This window comes from Natrix helvetica, assembly GCF_964273705.1.
Source record: "Natrix helvetica genome assembly, chromosome: 6".
NCBI classification, from domain to species: Eukaryota; Metazoa; Chordata; class Lepidosauria; order Squamata; family Natricidae; genus Natrix; species Natrix helvetica.
Window position 1 is genome coordinate 1,963,119 of NC_138553.1, and position 13,442 is coordinate 1,976,560.

Consider the following 13,442-nt stretch of genomic DNA (forward strand, 5'->3'; position numbering starts at 1 on the left):
CATAAGTCGAGGACTGCCTGCACCGTCCGTCCCCCCCCTCCTCCCACCGTTCCTCACCCACCTGGGATGGGCCGTCCCCCGAAGGTGATGTTGACGTCGTAATCCCCGGGCGTGAAGGGGATGTATTCCACGCTGCAGCTGCCATCTTTGTTGTCCTTGCAGGACATCTTGGCCTCCGAGGGGCCTTCGATGGCCAGGCCGAGACCCCCGGTCCCTGCGCCCCTGGGGAGAAAAGGGACCCCCTTTAAAGAACCCCACCCAAAAGACAGGACCTTTAAGCCAACCCAACATCCCTACAGGAAGTTCAGCACCGTTTGGTGAATTGAAGCCACTGCAAAAGGATGAAGCGAATGAAATCTATTAGGGTTGCATGCAGGAGACCCCAGACCTAATAAATCCATCCGTCCTACGTGACCTGGGGTTCAAAGGTCAGCAAACCCCCAAACTGCTGCAGCATAAATACCAGTGGGTGCTGTCTTGAATTTCATCCGTTATTGATGGTGAGGATTGATGGATTTCTTGCTTCAAATTTGACTCCCTCTGTCTTTTTAACTTTGTGATTGTCCCTTTTGTTTTAATCTGGTTTTTAACTTGCTTTTTTTAAAACCTATATCTGTGATAATCATTTTACTGCTTTATCTGTAAGCTGTCTGGAGGCATGCAAATGTAATGGGCAATATAGAAATAGATAGAAGAGATACAGACAGACAGATAAAGAAATAGAAAATAGATGGATGGATGGATGGATGGATGGATGGATGGATGGATGGATAGATAGATAGATAGATAGATAGATAGATAGATAGATAGATAGATAGATAGATAGATAGATATGGATGGATAGATAGATGGATGGATGATAAATGATAGTTAAATAGAGAGATAGAGAACTAGAACTAGAAATAGAAACAGATATAGATAGATATAGATATAGATAAGAGATAGATAGATAGATAGATAGATAGATAGATAGATAGATAGATAGACAGACAGACAGACAGACAGACAGACATGGATGGATGGATGGATGGATGGATGGATGGATGGATGGATGGATAAATGATTGATAGAGAGAGTATAGAGATTAGAGAGAGGGGGGGAGATTAGATAGACAGACAGACAGACAGACAAAGATGGATGGATCGATGGATCGATGGATGGATACAGACAGATTAATAGATATAGATGGATGCAGAGAGATAGATGTATTCACAACCAGAAGGGCAATTCCCTTCTTTAGTTTCCATTACTTCTCACCCTGTGCAAATTCCCCTTTCTCCATTGTGATGTAGTTTACAATCAGTTTTCAAAGGTGGCCACTTGTAGATGGGTGGACTTCAATTCCCCAGCCAGCCATGGGGAACTCTGGGAGTTGCAGTCCGCCCATCTTAAAATGGCCGCCTTTGAAACACACCGGTTTAAATCCAGTTCCACCCGCAAAGACAGGGCTGCCTTGAACCCGGGGCCCTTTCTAAAGAGCCGAATCCTCGGTGGGCCTCTGAGAGGGGCAGGGGAGGCTCACCTGGTTTCCACGGTGAAGCGGTTCGACTTGTTCACCAGACCCCCTTCGAGCCCGGGGCCGTAGGCACGGACGCGGCTGGGGTCGCAGCCTTCGGTGACGCCCACCCGGAAGGGGCTCTTGGGCACCGGCACGTCATCGTATGTCACCTCCACCAGATGCATACCTGTGAGACAAAGAGGTCACATGGGCCTTCAGCCCCTATGCAGCGCAAACATCACTGCCCCCTTACCTGGGGCAGAGGGGGGGGTCTCTGAATTTCCCTTCCATTATTATATTGCTCCCAACATCACTTTCTTCTTTTAACGACCCCATAATCCCTTGTATCGGGGTGGAGTCTGGCCAACTGAATGAAGCTGAGTGTTTACTGGCCGGATGCCTTTCCTGTTGCTAATGAGGAGTTTTGTTCAGCAGACATATATTCTCATTGTGCCCAGAGAGAAAAATATCTGCCTCTACCTAGGATTGAACTCACAGCCTCCTGGTTGTGAGGTGAGAGCTCCACCCCTAGGCCACCCTTGCAAGGAGAAAGACCCCAGTTGCTACTTTGATTTATTGGTTTGTACTTTTTGTATCCAAGGGTCCAAAAAGGGCTCAAATTGAAGCCATGGGGGTGGGGAGAGAAGTGGGAGGGGCGCATCGGGGATGCCTTACCATCCTCAAAGGGGGTGTACTGGACCCGATAGGTGCCGTCCCCATTGTCGGTGATGTAGGTGTCCGTCTTGGCCCCCGAAGGGTTAATGACCCGTACTTGAACGTGGTTGCCCCCCGTTTTGGTGAGAGAGCGAGCATCGACTGTGAATTCCGTGGTGACTTCACGCAGGACCCCTGGGAAGAGACAGCGAAGGAGTGAGCAATGCTGAGCACCCCGCTTGGTCCTGGGGGCCACCCCTAAAATTTACTTACTTCTATTACATTTATTTGCTGCCAATTTGGTCATGGGACCACCCTCGCTGGTTTACAACAGTACAAACAGAGCTATAGAGACAGTCCTGAACTTACAACAAGGATGGGATAAATAAATACGGGCAATGCTGCGTTATCATGTAGTACATTATAAAATTAAGAACCATCCTGTAGGACAGTGGTATCCAAACTTGGGAACTTTAAGACTTGTGGACTTCAACTCCCAGAATTCCCCAGCCAGCCGGCTGGGGAATTCTGGGATTTGAAGTCCACAAGTCTTAAAGTTCCCAAGTTTGGACACCCCTGCTGTAGGAGAACGATCAGATTGAGGGAGGGGTCAAACGCGTTATAAGTCACGAATCAAATGCCTTCTTATCTCCCGCTCATTTGCCTTAACAGTCAGTTGGCCAGATTCTTGTAGAGACCTCACGTTTGCAATAAATCTTCAAACAGCTCAATTTGCAATAGTTCATTTAGTGACTGTTCAACACATTTGACCGCTCCCTTGGGCTCAGTCCGATCATCTCCTACAGGATGGTTCTTAATTTTATAATATATTTTCCCTACTTTGGGATTCGCCCTTTTTGTCCTGCCGAAGTAAAATGGCCGCCGTCCTGCTCGTCAAAACCTACCTCGAGGTTCCACGCCAGGCCCAAAGACTTTGACGTTGCTGGTGTCCACGGCAGGATCCACGTTGACCCGGGCTGGGAATTTGGGCACTTGGTGCCCGCCGTATTTGATGGTGATGGTGTAGGTGCCCGGGAAGGAAGGAATGTAAGTGATGCTGTAGGTGCCGTCGCTGTTGTTCTGGATCAACACCTCGGCTTTGACGCCCGAATCGGAGATGATCTCGATGGTCAGCTCGGCGTCGCCCGCCTTCGAGCAGTCCACGGTGAAGGTGGCCACCTCGCCCACCTTGCCACGCTCCAGACCAGGCCCGCTGGCCGTCACCTTGGTGGGATCGAAGACGGGCTTGATATCCGCCTTGAAGGGTGACCCCGGGATGTGAGTTTCGGCGAAGAGGATGTTGATGGTGTATTCACCGCGCTCCGTGGGCAAGTAGGAGACGGAGCAGGAGCCATCGCCATTGTCCTGGCACTCAATCTTGGCTTCGCAGGGACCCTCCACGGTCAAGCCCAGCCCACCCATCCCGGCTCCTTTGGTGTCGATGGTGAAAGGGGCCGGTTTTTCCACAAAGCCCCCCTTCAGTCCAGGTCCATAGGCACACACCTAGCAGAGAATAAGGGGAGGGGGGGTCAAGTTTACTTGTTTTTTCAATTCATTTGTTCATTCGTTTGTTCATTCTTTCATTCATTCATTCGTTCGTTCATTCGTTCATCCATTGGTTGGTTGTCTATTTGGACTATAACTCTCTGTCTCCTGGTGATTGGCCCAATGTCACCCACCTGTCTTTAATGCTACAGATGGGACTAGAACTTACTGTTTCCTAGTGATTGGCCCAAAGTCACCCAGTTGGCTTTCATGCTTAAGGCAGGACTAGAACTCCCTGTCTCCATGTCATTGGCTTTTCCCCCCTGCAGTTTCTCCTTCTTACTCACTCTCTTTTCTTTCTTTCTTTCTTTCTTTCTTTCTTTCTTTCTTTCTTTCTTTCTTTCTTTCTTCCTTCCTTCCTTCCTTCTTCTTTCTTTCTTTTTCTCTCTCTCTTTCCATCTCTCTCTTCTGTGTCTTTTCTCTCTCTCTTTCTTTCCTCCTCTTTTTCTCTATGTCCTTTCTCTTTCTCTTTGTCTCTCATTTCTTCCTTTTTTCCTTCCTTCCTTCTTTCCCTCCTTCCCCCTTTCCCCTTTTTCCATTTTCAATCTTTTCTTCCTTTTATCTTTTTCTCACCTTAATTACAAGTCCCTGTTCATTTTTAATCTCTCTTCCTTGAAATTTTAATAAACTTATCGTTAAAAAGCAAGAAACTGCAGAAGGGCATCCGAATCCTAACCCAGTTCCCACCCATCCCCCAAGGCAATCTTGCCGCCCCCCCTCCCCTTCTGACATGCTGAACCTCTCAGGGCTGGAGCTGACCTTGGTTGGGTCTGGGGGCATCACCGCCTCGACAGCAAAGGGGCTTCCAGGCACAGGATTCCCATCGTAGGTGACATCCACCTTATACTGGCCCTCCTCGGGTGGCATGTACTTCACCGAGTGGACGTCGTTGGTGGCCCCGGTCTCCATCTTGCAAGGGATGGGCCGGCGAGAGGGAGAACTGATCTTCACATCCACCTGTCCCTGACCACCGGCTCCTCGCGTGTTGACCGTAAATTCTTGGTCCCGACCCACATCGACCTCTGCGCATGGACAGGACAGGAGAAGTCAACACACTGAGTTCTGTCAAGATGAGCCCTGCTGGCGCAGAGGTTGGAATGCCGTATTGCAGGCTGACTCTGCCTACTGCCAGGAGTTCGATCCTGGCTGGCTCAAGGTTGACTCCGCCTTGCATCCCTCCCAGGTCGGTAAAACGAGGACCCAGATGGTTGGGGGGAAAGAGGCTGACTCTGTCAACTCTGTTTAGGCAAATTGGGCCCAGATAAGAATCAACAGACTTCGAGGGGGGGGGGGTAATGGGCTTAGGTTTCTTGTTTCATCAACCCAAACTGATGACGTATTTGACTCCGCCCTCAGATTCAGCCTGCTCCTCTCCTACCACAACTCAGCACTCCAACCCTCCCAGCCCTTTCACCTCAACGGCATCTAACGAGTAGGCCAAAGGTCAAACTTACTGTTGTTGAGTCCTTGCACTTTGACCTTGCCAAGGTCGAGAGGGGGTGCCACGTAGACCGGGAAGGGGCTCTTGGGGATGGCATCACCACCGTAGGTCACCGTCACCGCCACGTTTCCCTGATTAATGGGGGACAGGAATATATTATGTAAGATCCCACAAAACCTGCAGGTGAGTGAAAGATTCCCAGGACAGATGCAGGTTGACTAAAGAGATTGTCCCCACACCAGGCCTTTTATCCCCAGAGCTCAGGTGGGGCTTCGCTAGTAGCAGTGGTTCTTCCTTTCCAAGGACCGGCCCATAGATTTCCACTGCTCTCCTCTCCTCTGCTGTTGACTCTTCCTCTCTCTCTCTCTCTCTCTCTCTCTCTCTCTCTCTCCCTCTCCCTCTCCCCCTCCCCCTCCCCCTCCCCCTCCCCTCCCCTCCCCCTCCCCCTCCCCCTCTCCCTCTCCCTCTCTCTGACAGCTCCATTCCTTCTTCCCCCTCGGAGCTCCCAGGTTGCCCTGATGCTGATCCTGACTCCTCCACCTGTTCTGAATCGGCTGCCAGAGGAGCCGGTGGCTGACGGGCCACAACACCACCAGAAGTAAGGAGAAGAGCTGAAGACCCTCGCTCACCTGCTGCACAGCTGTGTATTTCACCGTGTAGGAGTAATCGTGGTTGTCGATGATCTCAAAGTCACGCACCACATCGCCCTTGGTGGCCCCGGCAAAGTGGACGTCCAGCTTGGCTTTGCCCGCTCCCTTGGTGAAGACGGTGAAGTGAGTGGGCTTCCCAACCTCCACACCTGGGGAGGAAGCACCGAGAATGGGGGTCAGATTTCACCTTCCCCTGGCTTGCAGGAGACACGGCGTGGCGGCCACGTCTCCAGGGGGCCCAGCTTGCAATCGGAACTGACCTTTCCCCAGAGCCAAAATTTGCACCCTCTTCGAAAGTGCTCCAATAGTTAAGTATTTCATGAAGAACAGAGCAGAATAGAATAACGGAAGGGACCTTGGAGGTCTTCTAATCCAACCTCCTGCTTAGGCAGGAAACCCTCTACCACTTCAGAGAGATGGTTGTCCAATCCCTTCTTAAAAATGTCCAGTGTTGGAGAATTCACAACCTCTGGTGGCAAGCTGTTCCACGGGTTAATTGTCCTCAATAACAGGAAATTTCTCCTCGGTTCTTAGTTGCTTCTCTCCTTGATTAGTTCCCACCCATTGCTTCTTGTTCTGCCCTCAGGTGCTCTGGAGAATAGCTTGACCCACTCCTTTTTGTGTCAGCCTGAGATATTGGAAGACTGCTATCATGTCTTCCCTGGTCCTTCCTTTCATTAAAAGAAGGGGAGGGTTTAACCCGTTCCCCAAAGCACCTGAAGGCAGGACAAGAAGCAATGGATGGAAACTGGATAGCCATTTGTCTGGAATGACATAGGACCTCCTGCTTGAGCAAGGGGCTGGACTAGAAGACCTCCAAGGTCCCTTCCGACTCTGTTAATCTAATTATCACAGGAGAAGAAGAGAGTGGAGAACCATTTATCTGAAATGGTAGAGGGTCTTCTGCTTGAGCAGGGGGTTGGAGACCTCCAAGGTCCCTTCGAATTCTATTATTTTGTTAGGAGCAGGGGTGAAATCCAGCAGGTTCTGGAGAACTGGTAGCGGAAATTTTGAGTAGTTCAGAGAACCGGCAAATGTCACTTCTGGCTGGTCCCAGAGTCAGGAGGGAATGGAGATTTTGCATTATCCAGGCCCACCAAGCCACATCACACCCAGCAACCCACGCCACACCACGCCCAAGCCACGCCACGCCCACCAAGCCGCACCACTCCATGCCCACAGAACCGGCAGTAAAAAAATTTGAATTTCACCACCGGTTAGGAGGCTACGCACAATTTCCTTTGGGGGGGGGTCACTCACCCGTCCGATTGAGGCCTGGCCCCTCGGCCTTCACTTTGCTGGCGTCGTGCGAGGGGTCCACCTTGATGTGGAAGGGGCTGATGGGGATTTCCTGCCGGGATCCAGGAGAAGAAGAAGAAGAGGAATCAGGAAGGAAGGTACCGGGATGGGCACAAAACCTTAAAGGGAGGACTTTACTCCTTGGTTCCTCTGTTCTTTTTCCATGGCTAACGGATCAGGATCATACATGAAGTTGCAGTGTAGAAGATTGATCGCACAAGAATCTGGCCAACTCAAGTTCAATGCTAAATTGGCGCCAGGTAAGGATCAACTTTAAAAAATGATACAAGTGGAATTACGATAGGGAGGTAAAATGTGGAAGAGGAAATTTATTTTGATGTAAATATAAAGGTGGGAGTGCTGGAATCCCACCCCAAAAATATCCTTCAGCGAAAGAAAATAAGCAAGGGCAACAACGGAAGGAGGAAGGAAAAGAAGGAAGGGGAAAGGAAAGGAAGGGAAATGAGAGCAGGAGAGAGGGAAAGGAAGTGACAAAATCAGTGGACCAGAGGAATGCCGTCGATATATTTTACTTGGACTTCAGTAAGGCTTTTGATAAGGTAGACCATAACCTACTACTAGATAAAGTAGAAGAATGTGGGTTAGACAGCATCACCACCAGATGGATTCGTAACTGGCTGACCAACCGCACTCAACGTGTAGTTCTCAATGGAACTGCATCTACATGGAGGGAAGTATGCAGTGGAGTACCCCAAGGCTCTGTTTTAGGCCCAGTACTCTTCAACATCTTCATCAATTCTTTGGATGAGGGAATAAATGGGGAACTCATCAAATTTGCAGATGACACCAAGCTGGCAGGAATAGCCAACACTCCAGAAGATAGGCTTAAGATACAAAAGGATCTTGACAAACTTGAATGTTGGGCACTATCTAACAAACGAAGGAGGGGGAAGAGGAGAGGAGGAGTAGGGGAGAGGGAGGGGAAGAAGAAAAGGGGAAGGAGAGGAGGAAAGAAGAAGGTAGAGAAGGGAAGTTGGGAAGAAGGAAGGAGTAGGGTTGTTGCAAAATAAGATGGAGATGCGGGGTGGCAGGAAAGCGATCGCAATGGTGTTTTTTATATTTTTAAGCAGATTGTGTTAAATGCTAGAACTCAACAGATAAATGTTAATCGTATCTATGAAAATCTATATTTGTGAATGTATATGGAAAGGAAAAAATAAAACTTTAAAAAAAGGGTCTGAATTGAGAACATTTGTGGGAACATAACAATTCTAGGCTGGTGATGCCCTTAACTCCACCTCCCAGTTCTGCTGCCTCTTCTCCTACAGCTCTAAAAGAAATACAGTATATGGCTAAAATCACCCAACTGGCTTTCATGGCTAAGGTAGAACTGGAACTCCCTGTCTCCTGGTTTGGCCGAAGGTCACCCAGCTCACTTTCATGCCTAAAGTGGGACTAGCATTCACCAACTCTTAGTGACAGGCCCAAAGTCACCCAGCTGGCTTTCATGCCTAAGGTAGAACTGGAACTCCTGTTTCCTAGTAATTGGCCCAAGGTTACCCAGCCAGTTTTCATGAGTAAGGTAGGACTAGAATTCACCGTCTCCTAGTGACTGGCCTAAAGCCACCCAGCTGGTTTTCATGGCTAATGTGGAACTAGAACTCACTGTCTCCTGGTTTGGCCCAAGGTCACTTAGCTCGCTTTCATGCCTAAGGCGAGACTAACATTCACCATCTCTTAGTAACAGGCCTAAAGTCACCCAGGCTGAACTAGAACTCATCCTCACCCAGTTTTTAGTTTGGCACCAAAACCACTGGACCAAATTGGCCATGAAGTTGTGCAACTTGTTGATGGAGAAGGAGACGAAGAACCCTCCAAGATCCAAATCTTTTGATTCAGATCACTGGTCCTAAGGCAGGGGTGTCCAAACTTGGGAACTTTAAGACTTGTGGACTTCAACTTCCAGAATTCCCCAGCCAGCTATACTTGAAGTCCACAAGTCTTAAAGTTCCCAAGTTTGGACACCCCTGTCCTAAGGCCACATCTGGCGTAGGTACAAGCTCCCATGGTGCCATGAACCTTACCTGGCTGGCAAAGAGCACCATGATGGTATAACGCCCGGCGCCTGGAGGTGTGTATTTCACTGTGAAGGTGTCGTTGTCATTCTTGATGATGTCAAAATCGATGTCGGCTTCTGCTGGGCCCACCACCCCAGGGGCACATTTGATCCCGATGCTCACGTCTCCTGTAAAGCCAAAATGGGATTAATGGACTAGAGAGTTTGCGGACAAGACGAGGTCATCCCTACTCCAAGCTCAGCATCATCTAGGACGGTCTCTGCACCCAAGAGGATGAAGCTTCCATGAGCTTCTCCTGGACAAGTCAACGTCCGATTGTTGGCTTGTCCAGTTTGAATCCTTCCAGAAAGCCTGGTTGATGGAGCTCCATCAGAAGGATGGAAGACATCAGGAAGTCTTCCCCAACTGGGTGGCCTCCAGATTGCTGCTGGGGATGATGGGAAATTTAGTAGGACAAATCTGGAAGGGTGGACAACATCAGTGTCTTCCTATAAATAAACCAATATTTCTCCACCAGGGCCACTTTAAGATGGGTGGACTTCAACTCCCAGAATTCCCCAGCCAGACAGTTGAAGTCCACCCATCTTAAAGTGGTTCAGGTGGAGAAACAGAATTATGAACCCAACAAAAAAGGATTGTATTAGCAAAAAATGTGGTTGAAGGATCAGAATTCAAATGTGGGATGTCTTCTCCAGAATGGACACCTTGGGAGGTCCAACCCAACAACGGTTGGACTAGAAGACCTCCAAGGTCTCTTCCTACTCTGTCCTTCTCTTAACGTTCATGGTTAGCTTGATCTCATAGCCTCCCATGGGTTCTCAGATTTGGGGGTCACCTTGGCCAGCCTCGCTGCAGTCCACGGTGAAGTAGGTGGGTTCGCTGGCCTTCAGCCCAGTTTTCTCAACTCCAGGACCATACACCTTGACTTTATCGGGGTGGCTACCTTCTCCGACGCTCACCTGTGAAGAGGAAGAAAAGCAGACAGACATATGAAGAGCAAAATAGAATTATGGAGTCAGCTAGTCCTTGGCTTACAACCGTTCCCTTTAGTGACCGTTCGTAGTTACTATGGCACTGAGAAAAGGCACCAATGACCCTCCATCACACTTACAAGGATTGCGGCATCCTCATAGTCATGTGGTCACCATTTTTAAAAAAAATATTGGTCAGAATTCAACCAGGGAGGACATTTGATGTGAACCTCAAGGTACAATGGTTCAGTTAGTGACCGTTCAAAATTACAACGGCCCTAAGCCAGATGAGCGTGATGGTAAGAAGAAGCTGGAAGAGTTGGTTGCCTCCATAGGCTTGGAGACCTTCCCATCTCTAAGCTTCAGCAGACAATTGGTCAGGGATCTCCTACCTTTCCATGGGTGGGTGGACACACTCCCCCCTGCTCCCCACAGGACCAACGACAGAAGATGGCCAATAACCCCTCCCCCTAACTGACCCAGCTCCCCCAAAACGACAAATCCTCTGAAGTTACCTCAGCGCCGGCAGCCCCAGCAAAAAGTTTCTCTCTCTACACAGGCTAACAAGTCCCTCCATCAGGGAGATAAATAGTTGTCTGTCACATCTATTCATCTTTGCCCCCTGCCTTTGATCCCCAAAGCTTTGCTAGCAGCAGTGGCTTTTCCTTCCCGAGGGCCTGCCCATAGATTTCCACTGCTCTCCTCTCCTCTGCCTTCTGTGCATCCGTGCATCAGGCACTGGACTCAGCTGTTCCTCCTCTTCCTCATCAGCCACCTCCAGACCTGGGGGCTGTTGACCATCCATCTAAGGGCTAACGGATGGCCCAGGCTCCGCCTCTGTCTATCTCTCTCCCTCTCTCGCCCCCTCCCCCCCCCTCTCTTCTCTGTCTCTGTCTCTCTCTCTGCCAGCTCCATTCCTTCTTCCCCCTCGGAGCTCCCGGGTTGCCTTGATGGTGACCCTGACTCCCACACCTCCTCCCTTGATTCGGCTGTTGGAGGGGCCGGAGGCCGACAGGTCACTACACCAACACACTTCTCCATCCCGCAGTTACTCACCCGGAATGGACTCTTGGGGATGTTGACACCTCCCCAACTAATGATGATGGTGTGCTTGATGGCCTTGGTGGGGACGTAGACACAGGAGAAGGTCCCATTGCCATTGTCCTTGACTTTGATGTCAATGGGGACGCCTTCTGCATCCTAGGAAGAAAAATTACCCTTGGTGAAAACCAACTCCTAAGTTACTCCTAGGTGGTCAAAGAAGTCCTTGGCCCATCCTGAGGCTCCTAACTAGAGGTCGCTTTGTTGCTCAGGTTGAAGTGTCATCACTTCAGACAGGGCGCTGGGAGCGATCCTGGGCTCCCTTCTTCAAACGAGAGGGGCAGCTTGGTCTAAGAGTGAAGGCAGCAGGCTAGAAACCGGGAGACGGTGAGTTCTAGTTCTGCCTTAGGCAGGAAAGCCACCTGGGTGACCTTAGGCCAGTCCCTCTCTCTCAGCCTAACCCATCTCACAGGGCTGTTGTTGTGGGGGAGGGTGGAATACAAAGAAGGTCTATGAGATACGTTCACCACCTTGAGTTGCTTATAAAAATAATACATTCAGAGTGAAAATAAAATAAAATGTAAAGTAGAAAGTAAAAAAACAATAAAAATAAAATAAAAAATCAAATGAAAATTAAATCAAATCAAATTAAAATTAAATTAAAAATATAAATACTATAAAATGAAAATGAAAATAATTAAAATGAAAATTAAAATTAAAATAATTAAAATGAAAATTAAAATTAAAAGTATTAAAATTAAAAGTATTAAAATTAAAAGTATTAAAATTAAAAGTATTAAAATTAAAAGTATTAAAATTAAAAGTATTAAAATTAAAAGTATTAAAATTAAAAGTATTAAAATTAAAAGTATTAAAATTAAAAGTATTAAAATTAAAAGTATTAAAAGTATTAAAATTAAAAGTATTAAAAGTATTAAAATTAAAAGTATTAAAAGTATTATTAAAAGTATTAAAAGTATTAAAAGTATTAAAAGTATTAAAAGTATTAAAAGTATTAAAAGTATTAAAAGTATTAAAAAGTATTTAAAAAGTATTAAAAGTATTAAAAGTATTAAAAGTATTAAAAGTATTAAAAGTATTAAAAGTATTAAAAGTATTAAAAGTATTAAAATTAAATTAAAATTAAATTAAATTAAAATTAAATCAAATCACAAACACAGGCCTCCAGGCTTTCCCCCCTCCCCAGCTGACCTGAGCATAGATCTTGAGGGCTGCTTTCCCGGCCCCTCGGGCGTCGATGGTGAATTCGGCCGGTTTGTTCACGATGCAGCCCACCGGCTCCAACCCGGGACCGAACGCTTTGACCTGCAAGGTGGGGGGGAATTGAGACCAGCCTCAGCCCAGCAGCCCAACAACGCTTGGACCCCCCCATCCCCACCCACCCCGCTCTGACGGAGAGCAGGCGGGCTAGGAGAGACTCACCTTCTCCGGGAAATACTCGTTGGTGGCCGGCAGGATGTGGGCGATGAAGGGGCTGTCCTGAATGTCCTCATCGTCGCAAATCACGTGGACGGCGTACTCGCCCGGCTCAGTGGGCCAGTACCGCACATCGCACGAACCGTCTCCTTTGTCGTCGCATTCGATCTTGGCCTGCGAGGGACCCTCGATGGAGAACCCTGCGAGGGGGGGGAGCAAAGAATTAAGAAAGAGCGGGGAAGGGAGGGGTCACTCTTTAGGTCAGACCAGTGGTGGGTTCCGACTGGTTCGGTTGAACTGGTAGTAGATTGGCGGCCTGCCCCGCCCCCGAACCGGTTCTTCCGGCGTGTTCTTTGCCTCCGCGCATGCCCACGAGCAAACCGGCAGTAGTAAATGCTGCAACCCACCCCTGAGTCAGACCTGGACATTTTTAGGGCCCCCACAGGCCACGTGTGGCCCTTTGGCTGCCCCTGTCTGACCACTGCGGATTGCTTTTAGAGGTAGTCCTTGACTTACGACTATTCATTTAGTGACTGTTTTAAAGTTACAATGGCACTGGAAACAAATCCAGTTAGGACCGTTTTTCACAGTTGTGACATGTACCTGTGACGGTCGCAATGTCCAGGGGTCACGCACAGAGTCCCCTTTTGTGACCAGAAAAGTCAATAGGGAAGCCCGATTCCCTTAACAACCGTGTGACACACTTAACAACTGCAGTGGTTCACTAACAACTGTAGCAAGAAAGTTTGTAAAATGGGGCAAAACTCACTGGACATCTCTCTCGCTTGACAACAAAAATTGTTGGTCATAAGTCAAAGGCCACCGGTAGTCCTTGACTTACAACCATTCGTTTAGTGATTGTTTTAA

General features: G+C 48.4%; 1 protein-coding gene across 6 annotated transcripts in view; it reads right to left on the minus strand.

The window, feature by feature from the left end:
- The window catches only part of FLNC (filamin C), an 83,177-nt gene that overhangs the window by 31,880 nt on the left and 37,855 nt on the right, over positions 1-13,442 (minus strand). For all 6 annotated transcript variants that reach the window (XM_081956764.1, XM_081956766.1, XM_081956763.1 and 3 more), the window contains 13 exons: positions 12,582-12,775; positions 12,351-12,464; positions 11,154-11,297; positions 9,962-10,085; positions 9,133-9,293; positions 7,049-7,139; positions 5,768-5,937; positions 5,152-5,269; positions 4,457-4,719; positions 3,058-3,655; positions 2,174-2,347; positions 1,523-1,685; positions 62-222 (listed from right to left, as the gene is read on the minus strand). In XM_081956764.1, the coding sequence (XP_081812890.1) occupies positions 62-222; positions 1,523-1,685; positions 2,174-2,347; positions 3,058-3,655; positions 4,457-4,719; positions 5,152-5,269; positions 5,768-5,937; positions 7,049-7,139; positions 9,133-9,293; positions 9,962-10,085; positions 11,154-11,297; positions 12,351-12,464; positions 12,582-12,775 (2,475 nt within the window). The remainder of the gene's footprint in view (positions 1-61; positions 223-1,522; positions 1,686-2,173; positions 2,348-3,057; positions 3,656-4,456; positions 4,720-5,151; positions 5,270-5,767; positions 5,938-7,048; positions 7,140-9,132; positions 9,294-9,961; positions 10,086-11,153; positions 11,298-12,350; positions 12,465-12,581; positions 12,776-13,442) is intronic.